We start from the raw sequence: 14,440 nt of genomic DNA on the forward strand, positions 1-14,440 counted from the left end.
CAGGTTATTTACTTTACTTGTCCAGAAAATGGACTGTGATCTGCAGCTTACTGGCAAAGCTATGGGAGAGACAAGTGCCTCATGGTAGTTAAGATATGCCAGACAGCCACGGAGGCGCTTCTTTCGCCTGCATCGGCTTGCTTACTCCCTCACTGGTGCTGAGGGCTTAGTTTTGCATTGTGACCGAGTCCCCTTCACACTGTTGTCTGCCTGTAAATTTTCTGCTGCCCTTGCTATTCACCCAATTACAGCAAAAGAGCTTTAGCGATTTTTTTTCCCACCCTTCTATTTCTCCTGGTGTATATTTATTTATATATTTATTTAACAAGCAAATGACAAGCATCGCTGAAGGTTAAAAAAATGCTGAATTTCACTGTGCATGTAATGTCATTTTTTTTCTTTAGCAAGGCTAATCAATATCTTGTGAAGAACAAACACACACACAGCAGGATGAAGCAGACTCTGTGCCTGTTGCGTTGAAATTTTAGAATATTTTGTTGCAATTTTAAAAATGAACATGTGGCAGATTGGTAAAACTCACACAGTTATTAGGATTTTTCTTAGAAAACTTGTGCATTTGAGAAATCTTTGGTAAGTTAATTTAACATAAACTCATGTAAAAATTGTATTAAAATATATTTAAACAAATGTTTTGTTTTAGAGTTTTCTTATATTAAGTTTTGGTTGATATAGATGGACTTAAGAGAATTAAAGTGGAGAAATTAGCTTAGTTTATCCCCAGTTTGCAGGTCAGATGGTTTGTCCCTCTGCACCTATTTTAGCTTTTATGCTGTCAGCGTCTTCTCTGTCCTCCTGACATTAATCTGCTCTGTCCCATACTGTCAACCTTAGTACTCGTAGTTATAAATTCAGTAATTGGTTTAGATGTACACATCCTTAAGCCCTTCAACACAATATTGTGATGTGCTGCACTCCAGTATGTCCACCAAATGCACCTTTCTGGGGATCTTTTTGAGTTGTTTTGCTTCCTTTGAGGCAAAATATGGCCCTTTGACCTTATGGCAACAGGATAACTCTCAATGCGTTGTCAAATGTAATGTGGAGCCACAAAACAGTTAAAGAATGCAGCCAGAATGCTCTGTCATGTTGCATTCTGGTGCTAAAATGACCGGAGCAAATATCTTCCTAAAATAATGGATAAGATAAGGCAGTCGGAACCGCTTTGCATCACTGTGGTGACTGGTTGTAGTAACACTGCAGCTATATTTGACAGGGCGAGAGCTGACTTACAACAGCCCCTTCTGCAAAACCAAAAAGCAACATCACATAGATTTTTATTGTTCTATCTCTCATAAAAAACAAAACCAGAAGTTACACAAGTGATAATTGTGCATAAAAGCAGTGACACCACAAAATGCAGAGTGTTCCAAAACAAGAGAGGAGAAGAATAAAGAGCTCTTTCCACCAGTGTGAAGTCAGCCACGCCTAGCAGTGGGAACGGAAAGCAAAACTGCTTAATGTGACAAAATAAAGACAGAAACACTCTAAGGGAAAGTTAGAATTAGGATCCTGAAAGATTTATGCCTCCATTTTATTTATAATTTGTTTTCTTTTCCTTATTGGAATTGAGTTGCAACTGAATATTTGATGAGCACAGCCTAGAAGGATGTTATGTCAGCAAGGAAACAAAAAAAGTAAAGAGAAACAAGCAAGAAATGTATTTAGCAAAGTTTGCGCTTTGGAATAAACTAACATGCCTTTGCTTTCATAAGTGGCTTGTTAATTGAATGTGGGGGGTGGGGGGGGAGTTTGCTATCTGCAGGTTGTGCTGAGCCCTGGCGAGGCTAGCTGCGCCTTTCCATATGTACTGCGCTGAGTGCTGGGTACTCTCTGTGCGCAGAACACCATCTGCATTTTGCTGTTAACGCGTCTTCATATCCAAAGGAGGATTAGGAGAAAATCCCCAGGTTTTTTTCAACCAGTTGACAAATATCAGATTTGTCTCTAAAAAATTAGCTCCATCTATATCTCCCACCATATGACACACAAAAAAGATTATCTTTAATACCCAGCCAGCTTGGGTGTGGAAAAAGCAGATTAAAGTTTCAGTTTGGTCATATTCTCCCAGCCACTTCAAGTACGGAACTGCCAGCATTACACAGTACACAGACCTCTTCACAATGAGCCCCCACCCACCCACATGTGCACCCACCCCCACCCCCAAACTTTACCTTCTAGAAGCAAGATGTCTGCCCTGAAATAATTAGACATCATACTTAAATAATTCATCATTTCCCAGACAGTCTTTCTCTTCTAGGTGTCCTTTAAATAGACAGATTGAGCTGCCAAAGGGGCTAAAGTGAATAACAGCAGCAGGTGCCTTTTCAGATGGAGCTTTGTAGTCCACAGAGGGTGCTGAGCTGTTATTTTAGTGGCCCACTGGTAAGGAGCAGGGGGTGGCTGGGAAATGGACCTAACAGCTGACCTGAGACCTCCGAGCTGTCCTGTTAGCGCTATTTACTCTGCTAAACATTATCATCAATAATTCCTAGATTAATTCGCCTTCGCAGAGCTGGAAAACAGCCACGAGAAATGCATCCACAGTCACCCGTAAAGACAAAAAGGCAAAATATTTATTTTATTTCCCACTGGGCAGTTTAAGAAACTCGCTTCCGATAAAATAATCTTCTCTGACCCTGAAGGAGGTCATTTATGTCAGCAGTGGCAGATTGTAAGGCTGGACATGCATGATTATTACCCATCAGTGTGCATCAGAGGGATTTAAACATTTGAGTACTGTACAATGCTCCTTAAGCCTCTGCTAAGTCAGTATGTTCTTCCTGACCATTTCATTATCAAATACATAATCGTCATCTGCAGAAGACAGAGCTGAAGGCCTAGGGCCCTACCTGGTGTCCTGGATGTCAACTTCTCTGCTTCCGCTCAAGACCACTGCCCCACCCAGAGGTTGCTTTATGAACACAGGAGCCCCATAAATGAAATTAAGGTGTCAATTAGTCAATTATGGCATAATAACTCTGAGGGCAGACATTTAGAGACAAAGAGAACCTCAGCTAAGTTCATTTCCTCCAGCCCAGGAGCCTAGCGCTTGGCACACGTCACTCCCCACCCAGACTCGCTGAATAAGGGCCCCAGTGCTCTCCCTAATGTTATTTTCCCCTGGATATCTTTTTTGATCAACAATTTCCTTTCATGGGTTTGTTTTTCAGATGCAGGGACGCACTTTTTCTCTCCCCAATTTGGCTAGGGAGAATTTTATAATTTAGTAATTAAAATCTTTGTTAGGCTTTAGAAATTGCAGCTAATTGAATTTAATGGGAAGATGAATTTCAATTTTATTTGATTAGCAGGACCCCTGGCATAGGTATTTATGGAAAAAAACTCAACAAAAATATGCTGTGTGGGCTAAGATGGCATAATAGAATTACAGATAATCGGATTTCGCCGTCATGAATTTCACTCTAATTTCACTATAATTTTCCATTAGATAGCTGGTTTACAAATATTTGCTCATCTGCGATGGGAAAGGCTATCTGTCTAAAATGATTACCGAGCGAGCCTTCAGAAATATGTCCCCTTTTTTTTCTCCTCCCTTTTAAAACCAGATTGCGAGGGATCAAAATTAGGAAGATTGCATTATGGATGTCTGCATCCGGGAGAGCAATGGGGGAGATATGATGATTACGGCCGGGGGATGAAAGCAGTGTCAAGAAAAATGTATGACTGAAAAACATAGGCCTGTTTCTATCTTCTAAAATCTCTGCTCTCAGCAAAGTGCCGCCCAGCAGCGTGGTATATCATGATTCATAAACCATCAACAGTGCAAAAAAGAATGTTGACATACAAATATACCTTGTGCTTTGTACAAGCACGACTTTAATTACCTTCAAGCGTGTGAGATTTTGCCATTATGTATGCACAAGTGTACAGTATTCAAGCACACACAATTACAAAAATCCTATTGGAAAATAAAGAATCATTGTCTTGACCAGTGACCATCAGAGTGTGGTGTTTTGTCATCAACATTACTCTAGCTTTACTTGTGTATAATTTTATTATTCAGCTCCTACTCTGTCTCAAAATAAATATATAATAAAATGTAAACAGACGTGAGAGGGAATAAAATTCCACATCAGAGACAACCTCAGCTGACATCAAGTTGAACTCTTGTTGAGTCCCACTTTAAAAAGCCCTGCTTCAGAATTAAGCGTTTACTCGTTCAATTTCCTGCCAATTTTCACACAACATGACGGCGAATATCAAGAATAAACTTGATCTCCTCCGAGCTGAAAAACACAAACTCTTTTAATTTGTTGTCTTCCAAGTTTGACACTGTAAAAGTTGTTCATGTTGCTCAACCACACACACACTCACACACACTACCTGTACATTATCGAGCTCACAAGCTCCTCTCCGTTCTATTCGCTCAGTCGCTTCTTGTCCCGAACTGCCAGAGACAGCAAGAGGAGCTCAAAAAACACAATCTGACTTTCGGCGAAGGTCAGATTTCTCACTCGGCATGTCTCTGGGCTTTGGGCACAAAAGCCACTGAATTCACATCTTTCAACCGGACCACAGCTTTTGTCCTGGGGAATGGAGGACTCGGAGTGGGCCCTGCAACCGACCAGCCCCTCCTGGAGTGCACTGTCAGGGGCAGCCAAACGTCTGGCCTGGCGGCCCTTTGACTGATGTGCCCCAACCATGTCACACGCACAGCAGTGCGCGTACACACTCACACGCATAAACACTCCACCTTGCCCTCAACATTCTCCCGCATGCACTAAACAATACCCCCAGGCCACATCAAACGAAAATCCCCACAGCTCTTTGAGAAAAATAATGGTTTCACCCTCAAAGATGGCAGCTCAGGGGCCAGAGGGCTGTAATGCATGGATGAGAAACCCCTCCCAACTGTGGACATTGTTCGATGAAAATTACTCACCCTGCACACCAAAATTTCCCCAGTTATGTTTGTTGATTTTGTGCAAGTTTTCTACAACTGACCAATCTGAGACACGTTTAATATGAACTAAACACAAATCTTTTGAGGTGAAGCTTGTTCCCTTTTAACTTTATGGACAACATTTTGAGCCTTCTGTGTCACTGTGGTTTTAAAGCAATGATCCATACGTGCAATAGGCCTTGCCAAATATCCAAACAGAATACTTTGTTTGAGCAATATGTGGTGGATAAAGAACAAGACGGACAGTTCACAAAAGATTGTTTCAAAACCTTCAGAAAAGTCATTCTTGTTGCCGGATCAGGTCAAAAACAAGTTTAACATGACTATTGAAAGAAAAAGAGGTATTATTTACTGTACAATGTTAGAATGAGGGTGGAGCCTGCAGAAACTCCTTTTTTTAAGGACATTTTCCTTTATGTGGGCTAAGAAGGAGGAGACAAAAGGTTTTTCTCCATTAACCTGGATGAGTCATCATAATTTCAGAATCAACCAAAACCTGTTTTATGTACTGTACATACTTTGCACTCTTTTAACAGCCCTCAGGAACTGAAGCCAGCACCGTGTATCACTGTGTTATGGTTCACAGCCATAAATGTTCATTTCCTCTTTTTCCTCTAACCAGTAAATGTTAGTTATACAACACCTTTATCGGGTGGGGGAGACGGCTGTGGGAAAAACAGAAATAGTTACCTTGAAAAAACTTATACTTTGTCATTTTGTGTTGCTCTGTGAATTCCACATTCCTGACACGAAGCCATGTTTACAGTGCATGGGTTTATGTACAAATGGTCCAGAGACACTTTGCATGTCACTGCGGAAAAAACTGCCAGGCAAATAAGGGGTTTGTCTTATAAAGTATTCATTGTCACCTGGTAACGGCCGTCATTTATCATTTCACCTGAAATTACAATGAAAACTGATAGCTTATCAGAGGGAACGAAAGGAGAGAGAGTTGTTCTCTGAGCGAGAGGAGCAAGAAGAGTAAACTATGAAGCACTGAAACGGTGCAGATCTCTTTTTTGCGAGAGAAGTGAAAGAGTTATTTGAAGTTATATTTTTGTCAGATATCTCCAAAACTCACGCGACTTTCTGAAGACATGAGAGAACTAATGTGATACTCTTGTGCCTTTATGCTTAATGATGATTTAATAAGAGTGTGAATTGTTAGAAAACTGTCATAATATTCTTTCGCTGCTCATATACGAAAACAATTCAGATTTGCTGCTGCTTTAATCACACTCTTTTTCATGTGGGTGATCAGTCTGAAAGCCTCAGATCAATAAAAGTATGAAATATTTTATTAAACGAGTGATCTTTCCCAACACATCACCCCCCGTTTTTTTGTTTTTTATTTGTAAAGTGTACTTCTCCCCCTCATTTGAATAGAGGCAGTGGTGGCTCCACCCCAAGAGAGTTGAAAGGCTAGAAGACCACAAAGATGGAAAGGCCAGCCCACTGAGGGAGGGAGAAAAAAAACTGCTCCAGTTCCTCTGCCATAATTTCCTATCAGCCTATTCAGACAACATCACCAACAGCTCGCTCTGTGCATGTGTGTGTGTGTGTGTCGGTGTGTGTTTGGGAGCAAAGCAGAGAGAGCAACAGAGAGAGAGAGAGAGAGAGAGCGAGAGAGAGAGAGAGTCAGAACAGGGGAAGGGGGCGGCTCCATATTCTTTCACCTACCCCCCCTCCCCTCTCTCGTCAAACCACAGGAAGGAGGGGCCAGACCCTTAGCTGCCAATCAAATCCGCTCGTGGCAGCCGGCATTATCTCAGCAACAAACTATTGACAGATTACATGTCAAGGAGTTTAGTGCTTGATTGAAGGAGCCTTTTTTTTTCATCTAGTTACTTTTCCGCTTTATTTCCCCCCTCCACCAACCAACATTTGAATGACTTTCTAACAGAGTTGAGTAATATTATGAAAGTTACATGTCTGAGAGGATTTAACTTCGACTTCCCTGAATATGGTGAGTACTCTTCTTCTTTTCTACCTCTGACAGATATGTTTTATTAGCTGACAGTTTAAGGTGTGCCCTTATCTCTGGCTAAATATACAGAGAGAGGAAGCTGTTCACGATTAAACAATGTGCCAGCATATACCCAAGTCTTGCAACACTCTTATTTATAGCTCTTTGACAGTGCCCAAAGGTGACTGCAATATCAAATATGATTGCCCATTTCTCCACCACACGGCTCATGACGCCGTGAGACATACAGCACACATGTGAGGAAAGTTCACAAAGCGAGTTTCATTTTCTCTTGTCAGAGTTTATATTTATTCTAGGACAAGAACAACTCCCTGTCAGGCATGTTTTTTTTTTGTCTCTCGCTCCCTGTTCATCCACGCTTTTCTTTCATTTTTAATGTTTAGCTTTGTAAAAAAAATACAGGTAGTCTTTTGACCCACAGAGGCTCTGGCAATGCCATAAGGGCAGCCTGAATGGCCTAAGGGTTTGTTGCCAAGGGGACAAAGCAAACAAACTGTTGTGTTGTCACACATGTAAAGGGAACCGTAGCAGATTTAACACCTTTCAGGTACTTCTAATTAGTGCAGGAACAGAACGCAGAACATGTAATAATAAAATATGAACTTCAAATACGTCTGATTTTTATTTAAAGTTTAGTTAAAATTTGACAAAAAGTATTAATAGTTGAGAAAACCTAGTAAGTTCTGTGTAAATGTACACCTTAGGCAGCCTGCTCTGAATTTTATTCTCACCACTGCTGCCAGGTTTATTCGAGTTGTTCTGAGCATACTTTTAGAAAGATAAACTTGTCCTGTTGTAACTGGATTACACTTTGTGAGCGTCATTTCCCTCTCCGATTGTGTGTGTGTGTGTCTTTATATACGTGTGTGTGTGTGTGCTTTAAAATGTCTTTTTTTTTACGATCACATTTCTTTCTTGAGTGTACTGTATGTACACTTGTGTTCTCTGCTTTCATGTACTGAGTGATGTCCTACTTTTATTTGCGATGTGTGTGTTTTTACTCCCTGTATATATCATTATTACAACAAAACTCAATAACTGCCCTGTAAGTTTCAGAGACATCTGTAGGTGCTTTTACTTCGATCAGTTGCCTTATTTCTAAATAGATTTTATTAGGCTCCCAGCTCATAAATATTTAGTAAATATTGTGTTATTTATATCTGTGATATTTTTAAATGTTATCTGAGTGGTTTAAATAACAGAGAAATAATAAAATGTGCCTGTAATATTTAAAATATTTCACAAAAAATTTGTCATTCGTACTTTGTCAGCAGGTTTAGCTCAAGGCTGTTATTTTTAATACGTTTATCTTTCATTTACTGCATGTACTTTTTTTTTTATCACATTTTTGTTTCCTATGGTCTCTCTATTTTACTTCACAAGTCCTGACATTGATACCTTAACTTGTACATGGCAGATATGAAAAATAAAACACAACCTAAATATGTGTCACATTAAATAAAAGTCAGAGGAGAGACAGTGGACAGCGGACGACTGTGACCACAGGCTTTGACTAACAGGAGACAGACACGAAGGCTCGCTTATTATTTCTGGTTATTTAAGGCGTCCAGCATTATGTTAGGAAACAACAACAAACAAGTTTAACTGTTATCGTGACACACCCTAATTTCAAACTTTGGAAAATGTTTTTCTGCTCTCTCATGAGTCATAATGTTGATTGCCTTTTTTTTTTTTTTCCTCACTTGTCTCATTAACCCTTTGTGGCCCTCTCCATCGTTTACGGCCCTCCACGAAAAAAACCCCGGATGAAATGAGGGAGAAAAACAAGCCCGGGTCCTGAAAGGCCCTCAATAACCTTTTATCACAATTTAGCAATAACCTGAATCAATTTGATGTCTTAAGCAATAAAATATGCTGTTGCACTCCTCTTTCTGCTGCTCCTCGGATGACAGTAAATTTACATTTTTTAATTAAACTAGCCGGAATTTTTATTAGGGGGCCGGGCTATGCTAATGGAAATGTTGTGTACAGCAGATTAACAGAGTTTTGAAATAAATTTAACAGGGAGACATTTGGAAGAAGGAGAAAGGGAATAAAAAAGTGAGTCATTGTCTTTAACCTCTTTCATACCGATTTCTCCTGGGGGATCCTTGTATTCTAAGGAGCCTTGTCGGGGAAGAGTGCTCCTCAGCAACAAGGTGATTAGTATCGCCTCGTCAACCGAGGAAAAACACTCACATTCTCAGGATTTATTTATTTAGGATGTCGTTCAGACTACAACAAAATGTAAGCTTTTTCCTTTTTACCAACCCATGTATTTGAATATTAAAAGAAAAAATGGTTAATTAAGTTACAATCACATGATTAAAAATAAAATAAATAGGTCATTTTTATTTTTACATAAATTTCAGGTTGATGAAGATGTTTTCTTTCAACATAATAATTCAAATTTAAATATGTACACCAATAAGCAATTATTTGTTTTAATTTGTCTAATATTGTTAAATTTATTTTTTCCATTTTCAGCAAGTGTAAAATGCAGCAGTTAATGGAAGCGTACATGTTTGTGTAGTTTTATGGGCCGCTCTGAGTGTTTGATTGATGTTGCGCGAGGCTATGTCTGTGTGTGTGTGTGTGTGTGTGTGTTGTGCCTGGTTTTAGCAGAGTGATGGGGTAGATGGGGGGGGCAACAGGCAAGAAGAGGGAGGTGTGTATGTGTGTGTGTGTGTGTTGGAAGTGAGGGCAGCTGAGCTCTGATTGAGTATGTACCCAGTCATCAGACACAAAACCCCCTAACACTGTAATTACCTTAAACCCCATCTTTAATACCCAAATCGCACCAACTGGCCCTTTTTTCTTTCTTCTTTCTTTTTTTCTTTCTTTCTTTTTTTTTTTTTTGACCGTTAGGAAAAGGAATCATCAGAGATCAAATGATCAAATAAACTACAGATGCACGTGGGCTGCCATGCATCTTGCCGCAGAAGCCAAAGTGTTCAGGGCTACTTGATACGGGCCAGGAGCGAGGCAAGTGGCATCACCCCCCCCTTTCTTCACTCCTGTGCACTCATGCAGTGGCCAGCACCTAATTAAAACCTCAAAGCTCCCGTCACCAATCTGGAGTAATGGCCTAATTAATACTTGGTGAGGAAATATTCAAGAATGATAAACAGGTTGCACCTCGGGTCTTCATTGTCTTTATTATCTAAAAACTTTTTTTTATTATCATGGATAATTCAGATAATGTATGTTTGGTAAATTACGGTCCTAAGAAAAGAGGGAACTTGTAATCATCTTCTCTAAAAAATAAAGACAGGTAAATTTTAAGTATATTGTAAAATAAAAAGCAAGGTTTGTAAATTTTAATATTATTATTTTCTCAAATTATTTGGCTAAATATTATTTTAAAAATGTTTTAATCTCACTTTGCAACGTTGTGTGTAGAGGCAAGCGAAAAGCTTCCCATAACTTTTTTTTTTTAACTCCCAACTCCCAGTTCGTAATCTCACATATGAAATTATAATTTCATGCAAAATCAGGGAGAAGAATAATCTCTGGTTGTCGATATGCTATATAAGAGGGGGAAAAAGGGAAAATGAAGAGATAATTAGCAGAGTGGAAGACTTTAAGACGTTTGCCTGAAAGCGTGGTCTCAACTGGCCATGAATGAATTTGCATGCTCCGCTTATCGAAGCGCACTTATTAGGCCGGCTGAAAGAGACATTAAGCCAGCACAAAATGTGGTGTCTAATCCTTTTAAATGTGGCAGAGGGTCTTTAAGGTGTGAAAAAGTCCCATGCGTAGGTTAGTGGGATGTGACTCACCAAAACACTTGGCTGAACGTATTGGAAAGGAAGCCGCGGGTTAACTACTCATTGACAGTGATTGACATTGGTAATAACTGAACTGTTTATCTCCTGACCCTTTTATCTCTGGAATAGATACATCAGGTGGGGTCAGACTGATTTAAGATAGTGATGGAGACACTTTGTGTGACCTAATATCAGCAACTTTTCCTTGTTTTTTTTTATTTAACAATAATTAAAAAGTTGAGTTAATCATAAATGAATGATAAAAACTCCAAATAAGGCAGAGATAGTGCTGGGTGTTGAAGCACTTTCTTTTAAACTGAATTTTAGTGCACAGTTCTTGGTTTCAGTTCTCTGTCACCTTTGTACTAGCAGAAATTCAGAGCGCGGTATGACAACTCTGTTTTTTTTGTAACGAGAAAGAGAAATAAATCAAAAAGAAACGCGAGAAACTTTGTGTGACAAAATATTTGCAGTGACAGGTTACAGAGCCAATACTCCTGTTCTGTTCTCAACCGTAATTGACTGCAAACAGGAGCGTTGTGATGTTCAAACACTGCCCCACTCTGCCTTTTGTGTCACACAGTTCTCAACCCGGCACGTCTCAACTTCAGCTCCCCTTCTCCCATTTGTGTGTGTGTGTGTTTGTCTTTCTTTTTTTTATGTGACATTCTATTCACTTGGGTCGGTAGCAGGCAGCACCAGCAATAATTACTGTCTGTACATGATAAATCTGAAGCCCAGCTGTTCATTTCTGTCACAACAGAAAGAGAGGGGTGGGAGGATGGAGAACTGGGGATGGGGGGGTCAGGAGCATGCAGTTTGCTGGATTTCTTTCTTTCATTCTTCTTTTTTTTTTTCAAACTCTGTAACTTGATAGGATTACATGGTTCTGGAGCCCACACCTGTTAAGAGGCTGTTAGCAGAACAGTTGGCAGTTCCAGAGCCCCAGCTTAGCCTTTTTGCCGTCCGTTCTGTATGCCCTTTAGAGGATTTCACCCCGCGTCTATGACGAGAGTTTGTTTCTCCGGGCTCCTGCCTGCCAGTGAGGAGAGGAAAGAGCTCCTTGAGACACGCGAGCGGTCTGATGCCAGAGTGCGTACCCTGCGTTTGTGTGTGTGTGTGTGTGTGTGCACGAACCCAGGTCGACTCAGAATCCGCAACACCCTCCCCCCCCCTCTTCCCTCCGTCTCAAGACTTGTTCTGAGACTTGTTCTGTGCCAGCAGTTTCCTCTCCAACCTCAGTCACAATGGAGTCACTCCTGGCAACAACAAATATATACAAGTAAATAAAAACAAAGAATTCAATTTAGTTTGCTTTCCAAAGGGTGAGAGACAGGTGTTGGCAAAGCAAAATGCCCCAAAACACGTTAAACCAGACGATTTAAATGATGAAGGGTTAGGTTGAGAGGTTTTTGTGCATATTTTAGGAGTGCCAAAGACGTGCTGTCAATTGGACATACTTAAGGAAGGAGTGGAGAAATGAGTAATGCATAAAATTTGTTGCTTGTTTTCTCTTGTTCAGTTATTATTCCAGTGAGAAATTGCTCAGGATGAGCGCCCTAACGTAACACTTTGTGGCAGAATCTGTGACACTTATCAGAGTCAGAAAATCACAGAACAGTCGATTGTTTGTGCCTTGGTGCAACATGTCTCACTGCCTTATTTGGCATTCAGCAGACACCCGGCTCCTCGGCTTCGTCACTTTCTGTGGACCCTCAGCACCTGTTCTCCCTATTGTGCCGGAATTTTCTATATTTGGCATGAAGCTGGACTCTCTCAATTTATGTGTAGATCACTGTTAGCAAGCAGCAAACTCCCTAATCTCCAATGATTTTTTTTTTTTCTTCTTTCCACTGTGGTCGCTCTTCTTTTTTTTTTCAAATGACAAAAGCCGAAAACATGATTTAACTTGGGAGAACTACAAAACATTTCTCACCAGGGCTTCTAAATGTCACGGTGTTCCTTGAATATTATTGACATGTTGCATTGCCAGTAGTGTAAATTATCTTCCCTCTAAAGCGCAGGAGAAATAAAAAAAGAGCAAAGTTGATAGATATCTTGGGCAAACTTTTAATTGTTCAGATATGCAATCTCTAACTGACAATAAAAAAAAAGGAGCAGAGCCACATTAAAAGCTTTATCTCTCCTACTCTGTGCCCAACGTGTCATGTCCATAACGGCACCACCTGATCTACAGAGTAAAATAACCACTTATTGTTTGGACAATATTGGAGCCCCCCCCGCCCCTCCACCACCCCAACACACAGCCAATCCTCCTGCTCCCCCCGCTGCTTCCCTCACCTCTCCCCTGATTCATTTCACCCACTGTCCTCGGCTGTTGGAAAATGGCGTTAATTTTTTTATTACCTGTTTGACTCTCCAGCCTTATTACTGTAGCCCCTTAATGTTCCCGGTAACCGTGGAAACCAGATGAATAAATGTCCGCCAAAGAAAATGAGATGATTAAACAGGTCACCCTTGCAAAACAAATTCGCTTGGTCGAGCGCAATTTGTATACCAAGCGGCTGTCTTAACAGTTTGCTAACAAGGGGATTGTTTGCCAGACTAACTGACAGAGAAGGGGGGGCATGAAGATATCCAGGGAAAAATTATATGATTGAGGAGATAATATTTTAGATCACAGAGCTATTTGTCTCTTATTTTTCCATAATGATGTGGTGATTGCAAAAGATTTAGAGTTCAGCCTGTATTTATTGTGTTTTCCTTAAATATTAGAACAGGAGATGATTGTTTTCAGTGCTTTTGACCAGGATTTACAAGTAAGCTTAAAGCAGCCATCCATATTATTGTCAGAGGCATTTGGTCTGTGATCATCAGCAAGTGCAGCAGCAAATAGAATTTCTCTCATTTATGTGGCAACCAATCATTACTGCTAATTGTCCTTGAGGCCATCTGTATAGAATGGCTCGTCCTCTGTTGGCGCTGAAATGGTACTGGTCATGGATTTACTAGTCCGGTAATGATACCTAACTCCTCCACAGTCAGCGCAACTTCAGTCACAGCTGCAGTAATAAATATGAAGGAGGTTTTCTCGCTAAATTAAACAGTAGCCTGAACAGCATCCTGGTTTTAAAGTGTTGCTAAGTTTCTTTCCCATGATGCCCCACCCTTCCTTCCCCTTGTTCAAGTGTAATGTTCTCATATAACTTGCTTTAAGCAAACCTCTCTGACAACCATATGAAACGTCTGGTGTTTTCATCTGGGAAAATAAGAGACTTAGGTTGGGCAGATTTAGCCGTGCGAGGCTGGAGCAAACATGCAGACTTGGATTAGAATCAGGCCTGTGTTGCCCTTCTGACCACAAATCATAAACGTCGGGGACCCTGCGGTGGTGTTGTTTATGGAAGGATGCCACGCTGCGCAACTCAAGGGTGTTGCCTGTTTGCATTGATGCACCACCACCACTTACTGCCTCCTGCTTTAAAACAACTTGCGCTTCCCACTCAGCCTCAGCCATTTTGTCCCGTCACCAAAGCAGATCCCAAATGTTCACCACAGCCTAAACGAAGAGGGGTTTGATGCCTGCAGCTGAGCGGCTCCTTCTTTAAGTTGTATCCGGAACAAGAGATGTTGAGCTAAAGTTTTTTTTTGTTTTGTTTTTTCCACTGGTAGAGGGGTATTTCATCCCAATACAGGGACACTATTGCTCAAAACTGAAAAGAATTTATGCATTATTGATGTTTTAATTTGTGCAAATGCCCAAGTCTTTGTTAAGTG

The 14,440-nt window shown here is 40.5% G+C and overlaps 1 protein-coding gene across 1 annotated transcript in view; it reads left to right on the top strand.

Moving 5' to 3' along the window:
- The first annotated feature begins 6,461 nt into the window (after positions 1 to 6,461).
- casz1 (castor zinc finger 1) overlaps positions 6,462 to 14,440 on the top strand; it is a 73,181-nt gene continuing 65,202 nt past the window's right edge. Inside the window, exon 1 of the mRNA XM_017417777.3 lies at positions 6,462 to 6,911. Within this exon, the coding sequence (XP_017273266.1) occupies positions 6,863 to 6,911 (49 nt within the window). The 5' untranslated portion in view covers positions 6,462 to 6,862. The remainder of the gene's footprint in view (positions 6,912 to 14,440) is intronic.

The sequence above is a fragment of the Kryptolebias marmoratus genome, linkage group LG8 (assembly GCF_001649575.2).
Source record: "Kryptolebias marmoratus isolate JLee-2015 linkage group LG8, ASM164957v2, whole genome shotgun sequence".
Taxonomy (NCBI): Eukaryota; Metazoa; Chordata; class Actinopteri; order Cyprinodontiformes; family Rivulidae; genus Kryptolebias; species Kryptolebias marmoratus.